We start from the raw sequence: 16,140 nt of genomic DNA, 5'->3' as shown, positions 1-16,140 counted from the left end.
CTTGTGGAGAAGAATGTGATGACTGAGGCTACCGAAAGTCTTGGTGAAATCTAGAAACACCCCTAAAACTACGTTGAATTTTCAAAGGTTTCGAGTATGTACTATTTTTGTGCTTGATGGACAAGCTTTGTTGTTTATTTATCTGGAAATCATATTGCAGTAGCTTTAAAATATTGTATGGGCAAACAGAAAACGCGGGTCTTTGAAGTATTATTTTCCCTCAGCCTTTTGAAAATGACGGCAGTACAGAAATAGGACTGTAATTGGAGAAAACCTTTGTCACCTTAGTTTATAACAGCGACTTTCGCATGGTGCATTTTATGTGGAAACACTCCGGTTGTAAGGCACATATTATAAAAACAGGCTAAGCAGTTCGCTATAATTTCAATACAATATTTACCTTTTGCAATTTGTATAGCTGACACATCAATGGACTTACTGCTGTTTAGCTTATTAAAAGCCGAAACTACTTCACTTTCACTAACCAGGCCATGGAAGATGGTGCTCACATTATGATAATTTATTTCTGGGATGTGGCCTTCCTTAGACAAGCGGGTGGAAGATACAACAAATTAATAAAACCATTGAACTATGAACTTTCTAACTCAATTTCATATTTTGCTAGTTTAGTGAGCGGTTCTGTTATATGACTAATCACTGATTTTAATTTTTCCACAGCAGTTCAAAACTCCCTTGAGAAGGACGGAACACATTTGTGTACACTGCTTCTTTGCCAACAGAATATTTCTGTTCACGCAGTTTCTAAATGATTTCTACGTTTTCAGTACTTCGGCAGTCCTCTTTGGAACAAATACACTGTAGAGTTGCTGAAGCTTTCGTATTTGGCTGAGCAGCTCGTGATACACCCACGGTTTGTGCCCTTCCTAGACTTACTGGGTGTTAGTTATGGAAAGCAGTTATCATACATCCTTCTCTATTTGCATATGAACTATTCATAAGCTGCATCTGGGTCGTTTTCATTGAAAACGTCGTAGCAGGGTACGTTAGACAAGGAATCCGGAACTTTGACAGCGTGACAAGGTTTATTTCACGGTACACGTAGGGGTGCTTCTGTTGTGCTGCCTTAGTTCGAGGCACTGAAAAGTAAACGGGGAAGGGATCACTTATAGCATAACTAATGGCGCCTGCCCTAATGTGAGATATGTGGTAATTTGTTATAAAGATATTCAATATTCTGGCTGCATTTTCAGTTATGCGTGTGGGCATAGTCATAACAATGTGACATGAGTGAGTGTTTAGTAATGCCTCAACGTCAAGCTTTATAACACTAGCGGCAGAAAAATTACTGTTCATATCCCCTAAAATAAAACGATACACTTGACGTTACCAAGAAAAAAGTGAAAGAGCATCAAAAGAAGACAAGAAATTGCATATGCTATTCCCCGGTGGGCGGTAGCAAACACAGTACACAAAAGCATCATTTATTAAAGAAATAACTTCGTAATCTGGCGTAACACACGTTTACACTGAAATAATTTTACAGTTAATTTCTTTGGACGGTTAAAATCACACTCCGCTTCCTCGCCTACTTTGCCACTGCCACGATTTTGGCAGTGGCAATTATATTCCTGGGAACGCAACGCTTTCGCATCACTACGAAGCGAAGTTTTCGTAAACGTGAGAATGTGATATGCAAAACATATATCCCTAAAGAAACATTAAACTCCTTTGTATTTGTTCCTTACAGAGCGCAGGTTCAAATGAGAGGAATTTGACCTATTGTTGAAGTCGGTATACCCGACGTTGCAGTAATCGTGTCCTCAAGTCTGCGAACCTTTGCTCTGTTGCCCCCACCTTCTGCTTCGTCACCGTCGTCAGGGTACCGACCGTGGTGGTTATTTTCTCGAGCTGGCTTCGAGGTTGACCTTTGTTGACTTGCGTGGGTTCTTTTTGGGCACCTCGGATGCCTCCTCTTCTTCCTCTTCGTCTCTGGCAACCTCCAACGGCAGCTGTTGCGATGCCACAACTTTTTCTTGAGGCTGATATGCTTGTCTCTGCTGTTGTACCTGCTTCTCCTGCGCCGGAACCGGCACATCTGTATCCTCTCGCCTTGCCTGCCCCCGGTGCCATTGCTGCTGCCCTTGCTGTTGGGACTGTTCAAACCCCAATCCTCTTTCCACCTATGCTGTCGGAATCTTCTACCGGGGCACCCCTAACTACTCCCTGACGGTGCCATTTGCGGTCGTCCCGTACGCGTTGACTTCATTTTTCTTGCCTAGAACTTCTATCTTTCCTATTTGGACGTACTTCTTGGCCCTCACCATGTTGGGCGTGCTGATCACCACGATGTCTTGGACAAAATTTGGGCAGATCAACAGGGCAGAGGGCAGAATAACCTGTCTACCTACGCTTTTGCCCCTGTCTTTCCTGTTGTCAAGCGCCGGACGCTGAATGCCAGGATGGTCTGCCGGCTCACGTTGGTCTCCTCACCGTCTCGATGTCTTGTCGTTCCCGCCGGCGTCAGGCCATCCGCTGGACTTGTGGAACTCTTCCGGCGTAATATCTCGTCCCACGACTTGCACGATCATCTGGGTCATGAGCTCCGCCAGTGCTGGCCTGGTAGACGAGGCTCTTCCCATCCCGCCCGGCGCGACGCCGGCAGTTAGGCGTAGCCTTCGTCTAGCGTGTTATGCTTAGCCCAGCCAGGCAGGCGGCAAAAAAGTGCGTAAAATTGGTGAAAACTGCACATTTGCCAAAAATCTCCTGTCAGTCGATGACCCAGACCCTCTCGAAAACCATGGTACTAAAATCTTCGTGGATGAAAATATTGAACACTGCATAATTGGACATTAAGTGCAGAGCCGACGTGACCACGTTCACATACACCTAGGCAACCGCAGCTGCCCACCGCTGAGTGGAACAGCTTTATTTTATCTGAAAAACGTTCGAAAAACGTTCGAAAAAAGCCTGCAGTAATGGAATTGTCCTTTCGTTACCATCACCATTATCCTGCTCTTATGGCATACGTTTCTTTATGTCATTATAACTGAGAGTGTTAGATAACAGCTTATTACAAACACTGGTCGGATATTAAGGCATACCTCGATTGCCACTTTTGAAATTGCACTTTCAAGTTACTCAATTACATGTAAAGAGGCGGAAATCAGTTTTCCAATATTGATTCTTATTATCCTTTCTTGCGGCGTTTTCATCTTCTGTGTGTTAATAGGACAAAGGCTTTTTAAACCACCCCGGGTAGCCCTACACATGCGCTCTTAGCGAATCAATTGTTTGCTGCTTTTGTAATAAGCGTAGTCATAATACTCCTGTTGTCTTCTATTGCTGCCGTTGTGTCCCTCTGTGCCATCGCCATCGTACTTTTTTCTTTACGCGGTTTTCATTTTCACCTTGGTTTTCTTCTTCACGGATGTAGGCCATCCTAAAATCCACTAAAAGCGCCCCGTGTCCCGCTTAGGTAGGTTGGACCTTGAAGCTTTAAAACATCGCACTATGGCTTGGTTGTGGTTGGGCGAGAGCCTTCCGACAATTTTTTGTACACTTATTCAAGATCTCGGAGACTCCCTGTTTCATTTAAGTGATACCCTTGCCCAAGCGTTTCCCGTGGTTGTCTGACGGCCCTTCTGTGCTTGACACGTATATCGCAAACAATTTTCTGTAGGCTGTGTGCCCATCTCGATACGTCAGGTTGATCAGGAATTTTCTCGGGTATTTTTGAAGAACACAACACTTGTTATAGCTGGTTAAACGACCTAGATTATCTAGTGGTAAAAGATCATATTTTGTTTTGTTAGGTTGAACTTGCACTAAAGAGGAAACACTGCTGGAAGCTGTGCACCAGAGAAGACCTACATGCTGCCCCCGGCCTTTTGGAGCTTAAAGCTAGATCACAGTGTTCTTCAAATGAGAGCTCAGAACCACGTACTAGCACGTAATCGGTCATGGCGTCGCCGGCAGGATACGAGATAATCTCTTGGGCGTAGAGAGGACTAAAGCATTTGCACCGGTAGGGAGCAGCAAGGGCACGCTCAAAAAACGCGCTTTCCCTAACGATGTGATAGAATGGGAATATTTAAAAAGGAAAAAGAAAGTTGGCGACCAGCACGTGTGCTTTATAAATTCTTTTGTGCGGCTTCCGTTGATTCGCCATCTATTTAGTGGTGTCGCTCATGTGGTTCAAACTTTTCTTTTGGAATTCTTTTCAGGCCAACTTATTTAACAATGTACATCAGCACATACGGAATGTTGTCCACACCGGGTGGAGAAACGACCTGTATCTTTCTAGAGGGGCGTCTCACCTTTGATGGTATGTTGCAAAAGATGGGATAGAAAAGTAGAATAGAAATGGAGATCGCACACAGTCATATGGTTTGAGCGGCTCGTCGATTCGATGTAGGTTACGCTGCCACTCAAAAAAAGACCCAGCGTTTTTGGTAACCAGAAAAAGGAACACCTTCTCTTCGCACAATTTGCAACCATTCTTACAACCGGGCACAAAACACTGACTATTACCGCTCCTCAAGCCAGACCGATTATCGGCAGGATGTACAAGGTAACTATAAAGAACCACGGCAGGGATCTCTCAACAAAAGGGGCTGCAGCTTAGCTCGGATAGGCCGGTTATGTAAGCGAAAGCAGCTAAAGCATAGTTCCCCAAACGAACAATATGGCTAGTCGAATGCTGTGTACTGGGAGCACTCACTACCGTCGTTTCGTCAGTTTCCGAAGTGATCGTCGAATTCGAAGGCGAGGTGTCGATTTAGGCTTCTAAAGCTTGTCGATGCCTTTCTGGATTGTTCTCCCGACGCGTAGCTCCCTGAATTTCTCGTTCTTCTTGTTCACGCCCATCCACTATGCGCGTACGTACTCACATTTCTGGTCAACTCATTAGCAAGCTGATTGGCGTCGGCAGGATGGTCCGACGCTACTGGCCGCTTTTGACATTTGGGATGCCCACACAGAGTAACTTGAGCACAGATGAACCGGCATCCTCGATCCCTCCTCCACACCGCTGCTGTACTTGCCCTCCTCCTTCCTCTATCTGGCTTACATTCATTTCTCTCCTTCGTTCCCGCCGGCACTCGAGGGGCGGCGACAATCGCCGGGCGGGGAGTGACGTCGTATCACGTTATAGTCAAACTCGGCAGCACAAGGGAAACTAGCTGGACCATGCCTATATTTATTTCGCAATCATAGCGTTGAAAACATGTATATCGTGGTGCATCGTCTGCACACACGATACGCCACGTGATACATGTTTTTCACGCCTCACGCATACGTGTGTACAGTACACCTCATGTGTACGTTCCGGTAACCGTCACCAGGCGGATGCATCAAAGGTGCCTATTGCGGTAGCTATAAGTGTCGGTAGGCGGTAATCCATATTCCCTAGTCTAATTCAGCAGTTACCGCGGACGAGACGGCGATGGTACAGCGGGGCGTCAGCGCACCGCCGTACTTGCGCACTGCGCGTGAATACGCGGAGATGAAATGACGTGTAGTCATCCTTCTTCGCTGTATTATCGTCCCTTTCCTCTTGTGAAAACTGGCGATGCAATCATGTTGTTCTTTTTGGGACCATCTTCCGCTCACCCCAACATCTCACAAAAACATAGACTACTGCAGTCACTCTGGCTGTTACACATATTACAATAACGTCCTAAAACTGACGCCGTCTGTTGTGCTAAGGGGATTGCACGCAGAGCAAGTACCGAGGTAGTTTGGCACTTACAGCAAAGGCAGGGCACAGATCAGTGCTGACGGCTTTATTCACATATTTCAACACTTTTTGTGCTTCCCACTCTTCGTCACAGTCAAGGGGAGATATTTTTTTCACAGGTGGTGGACATTGAGACGCGACAACCGCTCGGCCCGCACCAGATTGGGGAAATATGTTTTTGCAGCGCTACCATGGCTAGAGGCTACTACAAGCGTCCCGAAGAGACCGCCGAGCTTTTTGACGAAGCTGGCTTTATGAAATCAGGTATGGGGAAGTGATAGAATGACGGCAGTACCGAGGTTTAGTTTTACGAATTGTTATATAAAGTATGTTGGCAACTTTGCTTTTGTATGGTCAACAGCTTTCAGAAATAAAGAAGGTGCGAGGACATCGTTGTAACTATGCGTTGTAATTTATCACAACTTTGGAGGTCGTTAGAACTGGGAAATGAACCCGCAGTTGCACAATTTAAAAAAGGCGTTTATATGGAAACTCTGCTTTAGCGTGACTACTTGAGCAGTATTAACAAGGCGTTAAGTTCTCCCCAATTCAATGCTTGTGAAATACATTTCATGTGCTTGCCTGATTTGACCGCAGGCGTGAAACTTAAAGTGAAGCCCACTGTAAGCACTTCCGCATTGTTTCGCTAGCGATGCAAAAAAGTCCCGCGACCTCCACAAATAGCACGAGCAGTCGCGGTAGAGTTCGACCTGAGCACCAAAGTCTAGGCCACATCGCTACCACACTTCCCTCTGCTTCACCACATTATACACTGCTTCGCCCACCTTTCAACCTCTTCCCCTCCCGTTTACTTTTCCCCACGATAAATAAAGCAGAGGTTTGCTCAAGTACGCAGAAATTGCACACACGTGCGTGCGCACGCACGCGCGCACACACACACACACACACACACACACACACACGCGCGCGCGCACGCACACACACGCGCGCGCGCACGCACACGCACACGCACACACACACACACACACACACACACACACACGCACACGCACACGCATACGCGCACGCGCACAGGCACACGCACACGCACACACGCACACGCACGCGCACACACATACGCACGCGCACGCGCACGCACACGCGTGTGATGCATACGAACGAGCCAGTATTGTGTGTAGACAACTCTAATACCTTAACTATACACCGACCAAAACAAGCGGTGCAGACCGACAGGTGTGGAAGTTCTCCGGAACAAAGCTAGTTATTAAAGAAACCATAGAGAGATTGTCCAAAAATACATACGCAACCTTATTGCTGTGCTCCTCTACATTCCTATGGTACCTAAAGAAGAATTATATCAGAAGAGATTACTTACACACAGGCACATTGCCCAAAATCGCGTAGAATATCATGCAGTACAAATAAACGATGTGGGCTATGTGGCAACTATGATCTCATTTGCTCGGTCACTTAAATTTTGCTGGTTTGTTCTGTCGGGGGTTTGTTCCACGCACTCTCAGAATTCTACGCGCTGCTGTGGCAAACATTTCTACGAGAAAGCATTACGCCAAGTTATGGCTCCGTAAGCGAATATTTGAATCATTGCATTTATGACGTACTTAAGTTTTTCGTGACACAGAGTTACGGCTGCTCGAAATTTGCGTCGGTCTCCCTATTTGCGTCGGTCTCGCTATGTAATACTTTGTCATGTTTCAAGTGAGAAATTTGCGGTCGTAACTCAACGGATGTTTCCCCATTTCCCCTCAGGTGAATTGCATTGTCCCAAATGCAGACACACTGTAGTCATGGGTTTACTTTTTACGGCCATGAGTCAACCCATTCTGCAGCTACAAAGGTTGCCACGACAGGCTCCTATCAGTTGTATAGAAAACCTGTAATTCTCGCTTACCGTAATTTGGCAGTATTTATATATGATTAAAATACCAACGGAAAAACTAGAGGCGCCTTGTACAAGCCGTTCCATGTCACAGGTGACGCTGGTTACTACGACAACGACGGTCGGCTGTACTTCGCTGAGCGACTGAAGCAGATGATTAAATGCATGGAAAACCAGGTGGTCCCCGGTGAGCTGGAAGAACTCCTGCTCCGCAACCATGGAGATGAGATTGCCGCAGTGTGCGTCGTGGGGTTGCCCCACGTCGACTACGGCGAATCGGCAGCAGCAGCCGTTGTTCTCTCGGATAAAGGAAGGCAGCAGTGCCGAACAGATCTTGCGGAGAGGATTACGGGAACCGTCAAAGGTGAGATATCATTGATTATATTTGAACTCATTTGCCGGCCCTTTTTCTTCTCGCCATATTCCCTTTTAAGCCAAGCTTTCCACCCCTCACTGCTGTCGTCTGTAGCCCACCCTAAACGCACTGCAGGAACGCCATTTTGCTCTGACGATGATGATAATAAAACGCTTCCAGTGGTGGGATTCAAAGCTGGGTCCAGCACGTTACGAAGCCGAAGTCTGTCTGATTGAGCCATTCAGGCGCGGTACAAGCAGTTTGGAATAGAAGAGGGGTGCATGGACTTGCCGAATTTACCTGAAAATACAGCGCTTCGTATAAAGACTACGATAGTTGAAATCTAGATAAAGCCACGAAGTACAGCACAAGAGAGCGCAATCACGGTGCAGGTAACTATCCCGATAAGAACTCCCTTATGTGTATGGTGAGGTGGTGAAATTTGGGCCCACTCGCGTATAAGTTGGACTGTTGGTGGGTGAATTTGATTTTGGGCAGCTTCGCCCCCCCCCCCCCCACCGTTTTCGCTTCGACAGAGCGCTAGTTGATATTATTGTGACGAAGGTATCTTTCTGCACAAGGTCCGAGGCTTAACCCATAAATTACGCGATCAATTGAACGTCTTCAAGGCGAAAGCACTAACTCTACTGTATTTCAAAAACAGTAGTTCTCGAGAACAGAAAATAGCTGCCACTTTACCGAGATAATAAACAACATATTTTGGTTCGCGTGAGATTTGAACCCACGTACCACAATCAGAAAGCGACTCCGCGATCACGGTACTAACTCAGCACTTAAGGCCAGAGGCAGATATCGGGTTATCCCCGTGCATGCTGGGGCAAAAGAGAGCGTAACGACAGGTAACTAGAACAGCGGCACGCGAGCCACGGAAAATGGTGATTTCGGGAAAGGTGTGGCCAGTGTGGCTGGCGAAGGCATTTGCACAAAAAGATGAGGAAAGACACTGAAGGAAGAGACTCATGCACGATGTCGCAGTACAGAAGAAGCATGGGACAATTGCTGAGGCTTTCAGCTTCATCGCAAGTAAGGAGAAGTAAGTTCGCGAAGAATTTATTCCCGCCCTTACACTGCCGCGCAGAAACATAACCTAAAAGGGGATGGAAACAAAACAAAGCCTGTAAACTAGAAATAAATTTAACAACTAGGGACGACGAAACTTCTAGGGTCAATGTTCTTGCGATAACACACAAAAAGCAGCAGTAGCATTTCAGCGACAGCCTACGAACCCGACTCTCTAGCCTGTTCCTCACTACATTTTGTACACTTTTTAAATCACGGTATCACTATTATACGAATGCACTTGTTTGCTTGCCGTTTTTGCTTGTAGCCGTTCAAGCATAACATTCCAGCATAAAATATACCTTTATCCGCAACCGCGCTAGCCCGCGGAATACAAACATTCATATCGCTTGCATTGACGGGACCAGTCCTGCAGCTGTTTTTGTTTTTTTTTAATTTAGGGCAGAAATCGTCGCATTGTTTTAAGCCCGATAATCAAAGTTCAGGCGATAGAGAAATTTATCGCTGTCAACCGAGTATTATGCCAATAGTCATGTGGCTCAAAGTGCATTTTAAGAGATTCATAGAGTATCTACGTGCAAGCACGCGCAAAAGCACACACATGTATCCAAGCACACAAGAACGCAGTCACACACACAGTATTTTAAAGTCACGTTGCTGCCCGTTTCCGAAACCAATGCATAGACATAGTGCCCGGCTACAAAAATAACCAAGGGTACAGAAGCTGCGCAAGGCGCGGCGAAAGGGGATGAAAACGCGTTATCAGGGTCTTCACGGCACGGTAGTACTCTGTCGGAAGAGCAAGTTCAGAAGCGTAGTGTTGTAGAGGGGCATTGCACAAGAAATACGTGATGTATAAGAAATATCTCCCTTGGACAACAACGATTAATGAGCCGCTGTGGGCTGTAACGGAAATTATCAGACTCTTGAATTAAGAAAGGGGCGCCGGGAGGGACGGCTTGAAATTGCATGCATTCTGGATTTAAAACCACAGAAACTTTCATTATGCTCCCTACAAAATGTAGGACATAGTGCAGGGAACAGCATGAGTAGCTGGAGCAAGGCAGCTGCTATAGTGAAAAACTTACATATATGTTTTATGGCTTTGATTGAACCCGTAACACTTGAATTTGTGATCCCTTCTGCAGGGAACGTATTCGGATGACAATACTTTTTTATGGCAACGTAGAACACACGCTAACGATCTAGCACCGATCATCCCCGCACGCGCCCACGCAAAATGATGACGCAGTTGAAGTTAGATAAATATATGGTCTTTAACTCAGACGGGTGAAAGCACAGCCCATAGTTTATTTTTTTTTTGCCAACTACAAAAAGTAACTTTTGTGATTTTTTTCCCTGCTGCAAACACTCCAAAGCAAACATGAGAAATTCCCTCGAACGTAGCCATGGTCTCCCGCCGACACCTTCAAGAACGTGCTCGTTGAACTTTTCATCTCTAAAAACGTATGGTAGTGATTACCTGCATACCCGCCAACGAAATGTGTGTAGTGTTTTCGGTCGTCACATGCCCACTTGTATTTTTGGTAATTTTCACTGTTCCTAAGCCAACGGCTCGTATAGTAGGTGTAAATGCTGTTGATTAAGGAGTCTCATTCACTGCCACAACTTGTGCATAATCAATGAGCCCGATTACCCATGATATGTAGATTACTCATGATATGTAGAGTACGCATATGTAGATCGGACGAGAGGTGAAATAAAACGGAAGAGACAACGGGTAACAAAGCGATGCAAATTTGATGTTGCAGGAAAGAAGTGGTTAATAAAAATCAGGAGGCTTTCTTCTTCAGAGCAAATAACCCAACTTAAGTGTCAGAGATTTTTTCGGTGTTAGTAAACATTCGCTGCTACTCATAAAAGTTTATACTTTTTTCGGCAGGGCGTTGTACTCATATAAGCCTGTGCCCTTACAGTTTAGAACTACTCTAATCTGTGGCAGTGTAATTGTGTTTGTATGATTACAAAGCAATATTTTTGTCTGTCCAAGTGCTCCTCATACAAGTTTGATTATATGTCTTTTCAGGCAACCTTCCAGTGCACAAAAATCTGCACGGGGGTGTCTTTTTTCTGGAATCACTCCCAAAAACCGATAGCGCAAAAGTGGATCGACGAGCTCTGGTTCGCTTAATTTTACGTGCGAAATGAAACGTATGTGTATCCGGAGGAAACTGCTGATTAAACAACACCTTGCCCTTGGTTTTCCTGGTGGTGACTTTTCGATCATAAAAATTCATTTGGTGACCTCATTTGCCGCCTGGGAAATTTACGCACAGCGGGAGATGTTCCGAAATACAAGTATTATTGCTGTAGCTCAATTTTTTTCTGTCAGTCTATGAAGACCTCGCGTAAATCGGTACATTCAAGGGCCATGCTTAAACAACAAAAAAAGGCTAACTAGAGCAAAATCCTATAGGACACTAATTAAAAAAGTATTGTTGTCTTGAAAAACATAAGATAATTTCCTATTGCGTTACGCAGCTCTATTTATTACATTCTGTAAATCCCCATAACGAGATATTTATGCTGCTTCAACTCGGTATTTTAGTCTTACTAACAGTTTGTTCCCCTCACTGACTTTATATGAAGCTTTTATCAAATGCTTTAAGATGTCGACACTGAATCGCACGTTGTCTGAAACTGTCATTTTAAACAGAAATACGTTGTTTAAATCTGCCATGCTGGACGTTTCAATTTAGCGCACAAATATGCGGGTCAATGTCAACTTCATCAAGATATACTGCGCTCGGATAAACCTTTGCTGCGTCGCCTGCTACTGAAGGCGGCTTCACCAAAACAAAATGCTACTTCATCGCACTACCAGAAAAAGCTGCCAAAAACATCTGGGTTTTAGAGCACCACCTGGATGTGTCGCTCAGTTATGTAACTGAGCGTTAAACACTTTGCAAGTCTTGGCCGCCGACTGCAGACCTCTTTGCTGAACGGACCGGGTTTTGTTTTACTATCAGTTTTACAAGCGGTGCGTCGCTTTATGGCGGCAGCTGGCTTAAGCTTACAGCACCACTTAGTAAAGAAAGCTTTCGGTTTGGAGGAAATTTTTAGTTACTATTTTAAAATAGTCTATGTTTCAGGTCAACGTCGTGACCTGTCGCCAACGTCGTGACCTGAATAGTCTATATTCAGGTCACGACGTTGGCGACAGCGCGGACCACGAGCCCCCCGCTCACACTGTAACCAACCTCGGCAAGGAATTTTAAAGTGAAGGGTGGAAGCCTCAAACAGTGGACATCGGAGTTCTGGTCAAGCTCCGGCCAATGTACCTCCTGTTCGTGTACCAGGCAGGGAGCTCAGAGACGTATCTAGCAATCGGGGTAAGGTTCGAGAAGAAAGAACCCCTGTTGAGAGCAGAGAAGATCCGACATAGCGAACTAACATTTCCAACGCATTGTTACGACTTTTGTTTCTTGTTACTGCCCCATTAACCCCGCCTTAGCAACGTGCTACCCGCAGCGTCTTTCTCGCGCGACGCATGCCCTTTCAAAGATTGAACGTCCTCCCTCGCACGCAGTCTTTGCGTCTGGCTCTAATAGGCAAATGGCTGCTCAACGCGCGGAACCTGCTGTGTGTTTAAACTTCTTCGTCTGGTGCAGGGTATAAATGAAGTTTGCCATTATAGGCTCTTGTGTTGGTGTCCCAGCACGTTCACCTGCGGACGATGGTCGCACAGTGAGTCTCGCAGGTCTTTCGGAAGCTGGTGTTGGAGCTTTCGGGCTCCTCGTAGCTGCACGCGATCATTCGACGCTACTGTAGCGTCTCCAGTGCGTCAGCGCTGCGTCAGGGCTTGAACATACGAATATTGTAGACGCCTTTCTGAAGCATGAAAAGCGGTTGTGCTTAAGCGTATCGCGACGATGCCACTCTCGCAGAGCGGAGCGACGCCTTCACTGCCGCTTCTTGCATACTGAGGCAGACGGAAGGAAGTCGCCCTCTGTTGCATTTTCGGCACAGTTGCCAGAAACTTGCATAACGCCCGATTTGCTCATCTCTGGTGGGTTAACCAGTTGAACAAAGGTGCTAGATATTTCAATAAAGGCTGAAAACAAGGCACTTTCGCTGCTATTTGTGAGGTGTAGATTATTTTCCCCGGCGCATGGGCGTTGAAGCACCCAGCCAAACCTTACCAGCCTCAAATACTGGTTCGAATCAACTAACAAGCTCACTGTGGCTGTTAGGAGTTGCCCGTCTTCGGGTTCCTCGGCTACGAGTAAGGCGCTGCGTTATGTCCGTGTATGTTTTAATGGATTTTTATTCTTAGGTGTTGTGTCTTCTACCCCATTCAGTGCATCAATAGAGCAGGAATTTCTGCACTTCCGTTATGGTTGCAATAAAACTTCCCGACTGATTAAAAAACACGTAAAATAACAACGGTTGTGTAGTATGAAACCTCTCCTCGTCTTAAGCAAAACATGTGGGGTTCGCTGCTACAGTGGGTGTATTTGAAGAAGTTGTTCGCGTGGTCATTTTACCCCCACCTAAAAGGGGGCCTGAAAAATTATTCTGCCACGGTGTGGCAAATATCAGAGGCTTCGCTCAAGGCACAAAAACTGAGATTTTATATAGAAAACTGCACCTGTTAGTATATAGGGTGGATGCGCTGAGCCGTTCACCGCACGGCTGCGCTACATTCGAGGCGGCGCCGACTCATTTGTACGGTGTAACGCCGTCGCACGGACAGCGTGTTTATTTTGCGGCGTGGCGTCGGCAAAAATATTTATGTGGGCAGTGTTTCTTTTTTTGCGTGATTGGAAACTTTGCCAATGCCTTCTCATTAAGAGTAGTGGGGTTTGTTTTGGCTTCGCGATGCGGGATGCGCTGTTCACGGTTCCTACAAAGGCGTTCCCCCAACAAGCCGCACGACGAAAGCAAGCGCGTCCGGTTTTCTACTGTTACCAAGCAACGGCTGGGCAGTGCTCGAAGACGGTATGGCTGCATGCACCGAATTCACAGCGAAGGTATCGTTGCTCGAGGAAATCAGTAACAAATCTGTGGTGGACATTTGGTTGCAGCTGAAGACGATTCGGCGTAGACGCTTTCGTCTCGCGCAGGGTGACACGCTGCATGATACCTTAAGTTGTGCTCCAAACATTCAGTATTTGGTTCACTCGAGTCTACTCTAGGAATTATACGAACCCGCTGGGGCGCGAAGGCTCAACCTCGTCAATTTTGAGTGTGTTGAACTGAACGTGTTGTGTAGGGTGATTTTCAATTCTGGTCTTCCTCCTATTTGTTCGTCTTCCACTCTTCCTTAATGGCCACCCACGATCTGTAAGCTTTGCCTGTTTATGGTTTCTGCCTCGTGCACAGCAGAAAAAAGCACCTGAGAACCGTCTGTGGAATCTTGTCCGCCCTAATTGAGAGAATCGTCACCGCCAAACGTTTTTTAACGCGTACACACCTCGCAAGCGCTTAAACCCAGACCGTTTGCACAATCACTTAGCTTCACTGGTAGCTCACATTGAAGATTGGAATGCATTCGATTCATCACAACGCTGTTCCAAGAGCTCCTCAACGTCGGTCGCACTCCACAAGAAGCCTGCAGTAGGCCTTGGTTGCATGTTAACGGGAACCGCTTGTTACCCACCACCACACCCAGCGTCGTCGCAAGCTTTGGAAGAAAAAGTTTCGGAACTACAGCCACACTCGTTTCAAGCAACACATAAAATAAGAAAACAGGCACTCGGGAATGACACCGAGCTAATCCACCATGTTATAGGCGCCGCTGTTGCAGCGTATCTCCGACCCTCAAATGAAGTTGATTCCGCCGCCCAGGTAGCGCCGCCATGCGGCCGACATGCGAGTTCACACTTACAGAATGCAGTACCGCAAGAATATAAGTAGCATGAATAAAATCAGTCGCTCCTATTCTCTTTTCCAGGTAGCTGCTTGATGTCCGCCCGAAAACAGTAAGCATGTAAAGAGGCGGCAAAAGGTCGCGCATTAGCTTGTACTCACAGATTATGCAGTTGGTACAAAGGCAAATACCTCTGCACCAAAATCGTAATATTTGATTTCAAGCTAATGAAGGAGTGGAATCTCATGAACCACTGAATGAATGGGGGGGGGGGGCTATTTTATATATATAGATGTTTTACGCGAATGTATTATATATTTCTTTTGATTGGATGCTTTTTGGGAGATGTTTCCAAATTTGTATTTTTCCGAAGCTTATAAGCTGTTTGTCAGGATAAATATTACAATTTAAGTAGTTTCAAAGCAAAGCTTTCTCGCTTTACCAGCCAACGGTTCTTTCATGGCGCGCGGGACTACAAACTGCCAAAGCGTCGGAGGCGTCGGCTGAGGGAGAGAGGGGAGGCGGAGTGTTTCACTCAAGGGGCACACTAGAGATGGCGCCGCCAATTTACCCAGCGTTTCCTACGCGGAAGTGCCTGCACGCCGGTGGTGGCGTCGGCACTACGGCTTTGTCGTCTGCTTTAGTGACGGTTGTTTTCGGCCGGTGTTGGTGCAGCCCAGCGCCCATTGCGCGCTGCCTCCGCACGGCTTGAATAACTTGTTCGACTCCACCTCCAGGGTAACCCGCACCCGACGGAATTAAATGGTCGTACGGCAAAAAAAAACGTTAAGGATTGGTTCGCAGGGCGGAAAAAAACAAAATATAAAAACCACATACAGACATCTGGCCGCTATAGAAACGCTACTTTTTGCGCACTCCTTGCCACAAACGGGTCTCCGTTCTCTACATTGGTGAATACCAATTCGGTTGTGTTTTAAGCGGTATTACAAAAGGCGAGAGTAGCAATTGGTTCGATCAATACGATGATGAAAGTTCCCTCATGTTTCTCGCAATTATCAGACTTACTGAACTAAGTAGTTTAAATCGGTACAAATGAGAATCACTAAGGTCACATTTATTTATTTATTTCTTAAGCTTTATCGACCCTGAACCCCTTCCCCTATTTCCCCCAACAGGCCAGAGTGCCATCCCTTCTATAATAAATTTATTCATTCATTCATTTATTTATTTATTCACAATACCCCTAAAGGCCCCCGTGAGGGGGTATTACATAGTGGGGTTACATAGCACACGTGTTGTAATAGCGCAGTAAAGCGGATAAAATAAACAACAAGAAGCAGGTATGTTCACACTGTAAACGCAAGTAAATACACATTGTAAACTTGAAAAAAGGG

General features: G+C 46.0%; 1 protein-coding gene across 2 annotated transcripts in view; it reads left to right on the top strand.

Moving 5' to 3' along the window:
• Positions 1–11,163, top strand: part of LOC144173483 (uncharacterized) — an 83,523-nt gene extending 72,360 nt beyond the window's left edge. For both annotated transcript variants that reach the window (XM_077701889.1, XM_077701888.1), the window contains exons 8-10: positions 5,818–5,962; positions 7,651–7,920; positions 11,000–11,163. In XM_077701889.1, coding sequence (XP_077558015.1) covers positions 5,818–5,962; positions 7,651–7,920; positions 11,000–11,121 — 537 coding nt within the window. In that variant the 3' untranslated portion in view covers positions 11,122–11,163. The remainder of the gene's footprint in view (positions 1–5,817; positions 5,963–7,650; positions 7,921–10,999) is intronic.
• Positions 11,164–16,140: the final 4,977 nt, after the last annotated feature.

The sequence above is a fragment of the Haemaphysalis longicornis genome, unplaced genomic scaffold (assembly GCF_048455015.1).
Source record: "Haemaphysalis longicornis isolate Haplotype H1 unplaced genomic scaffold, Haemaphysalis longicornis Haplotype H1 scaffold_3, whole genome shotgun sequence".
NCBI lineage: Eukaryota > Metazoa > Arthropoda > Arachnida > Ixodida > Ixodidae > Haemaphysalis > Haemaphysalis longicornis.
Note: the sequence above shows the minus strand (reverse complement) of the source record. Positions and strands in the feature narration are given on the sequence as shown.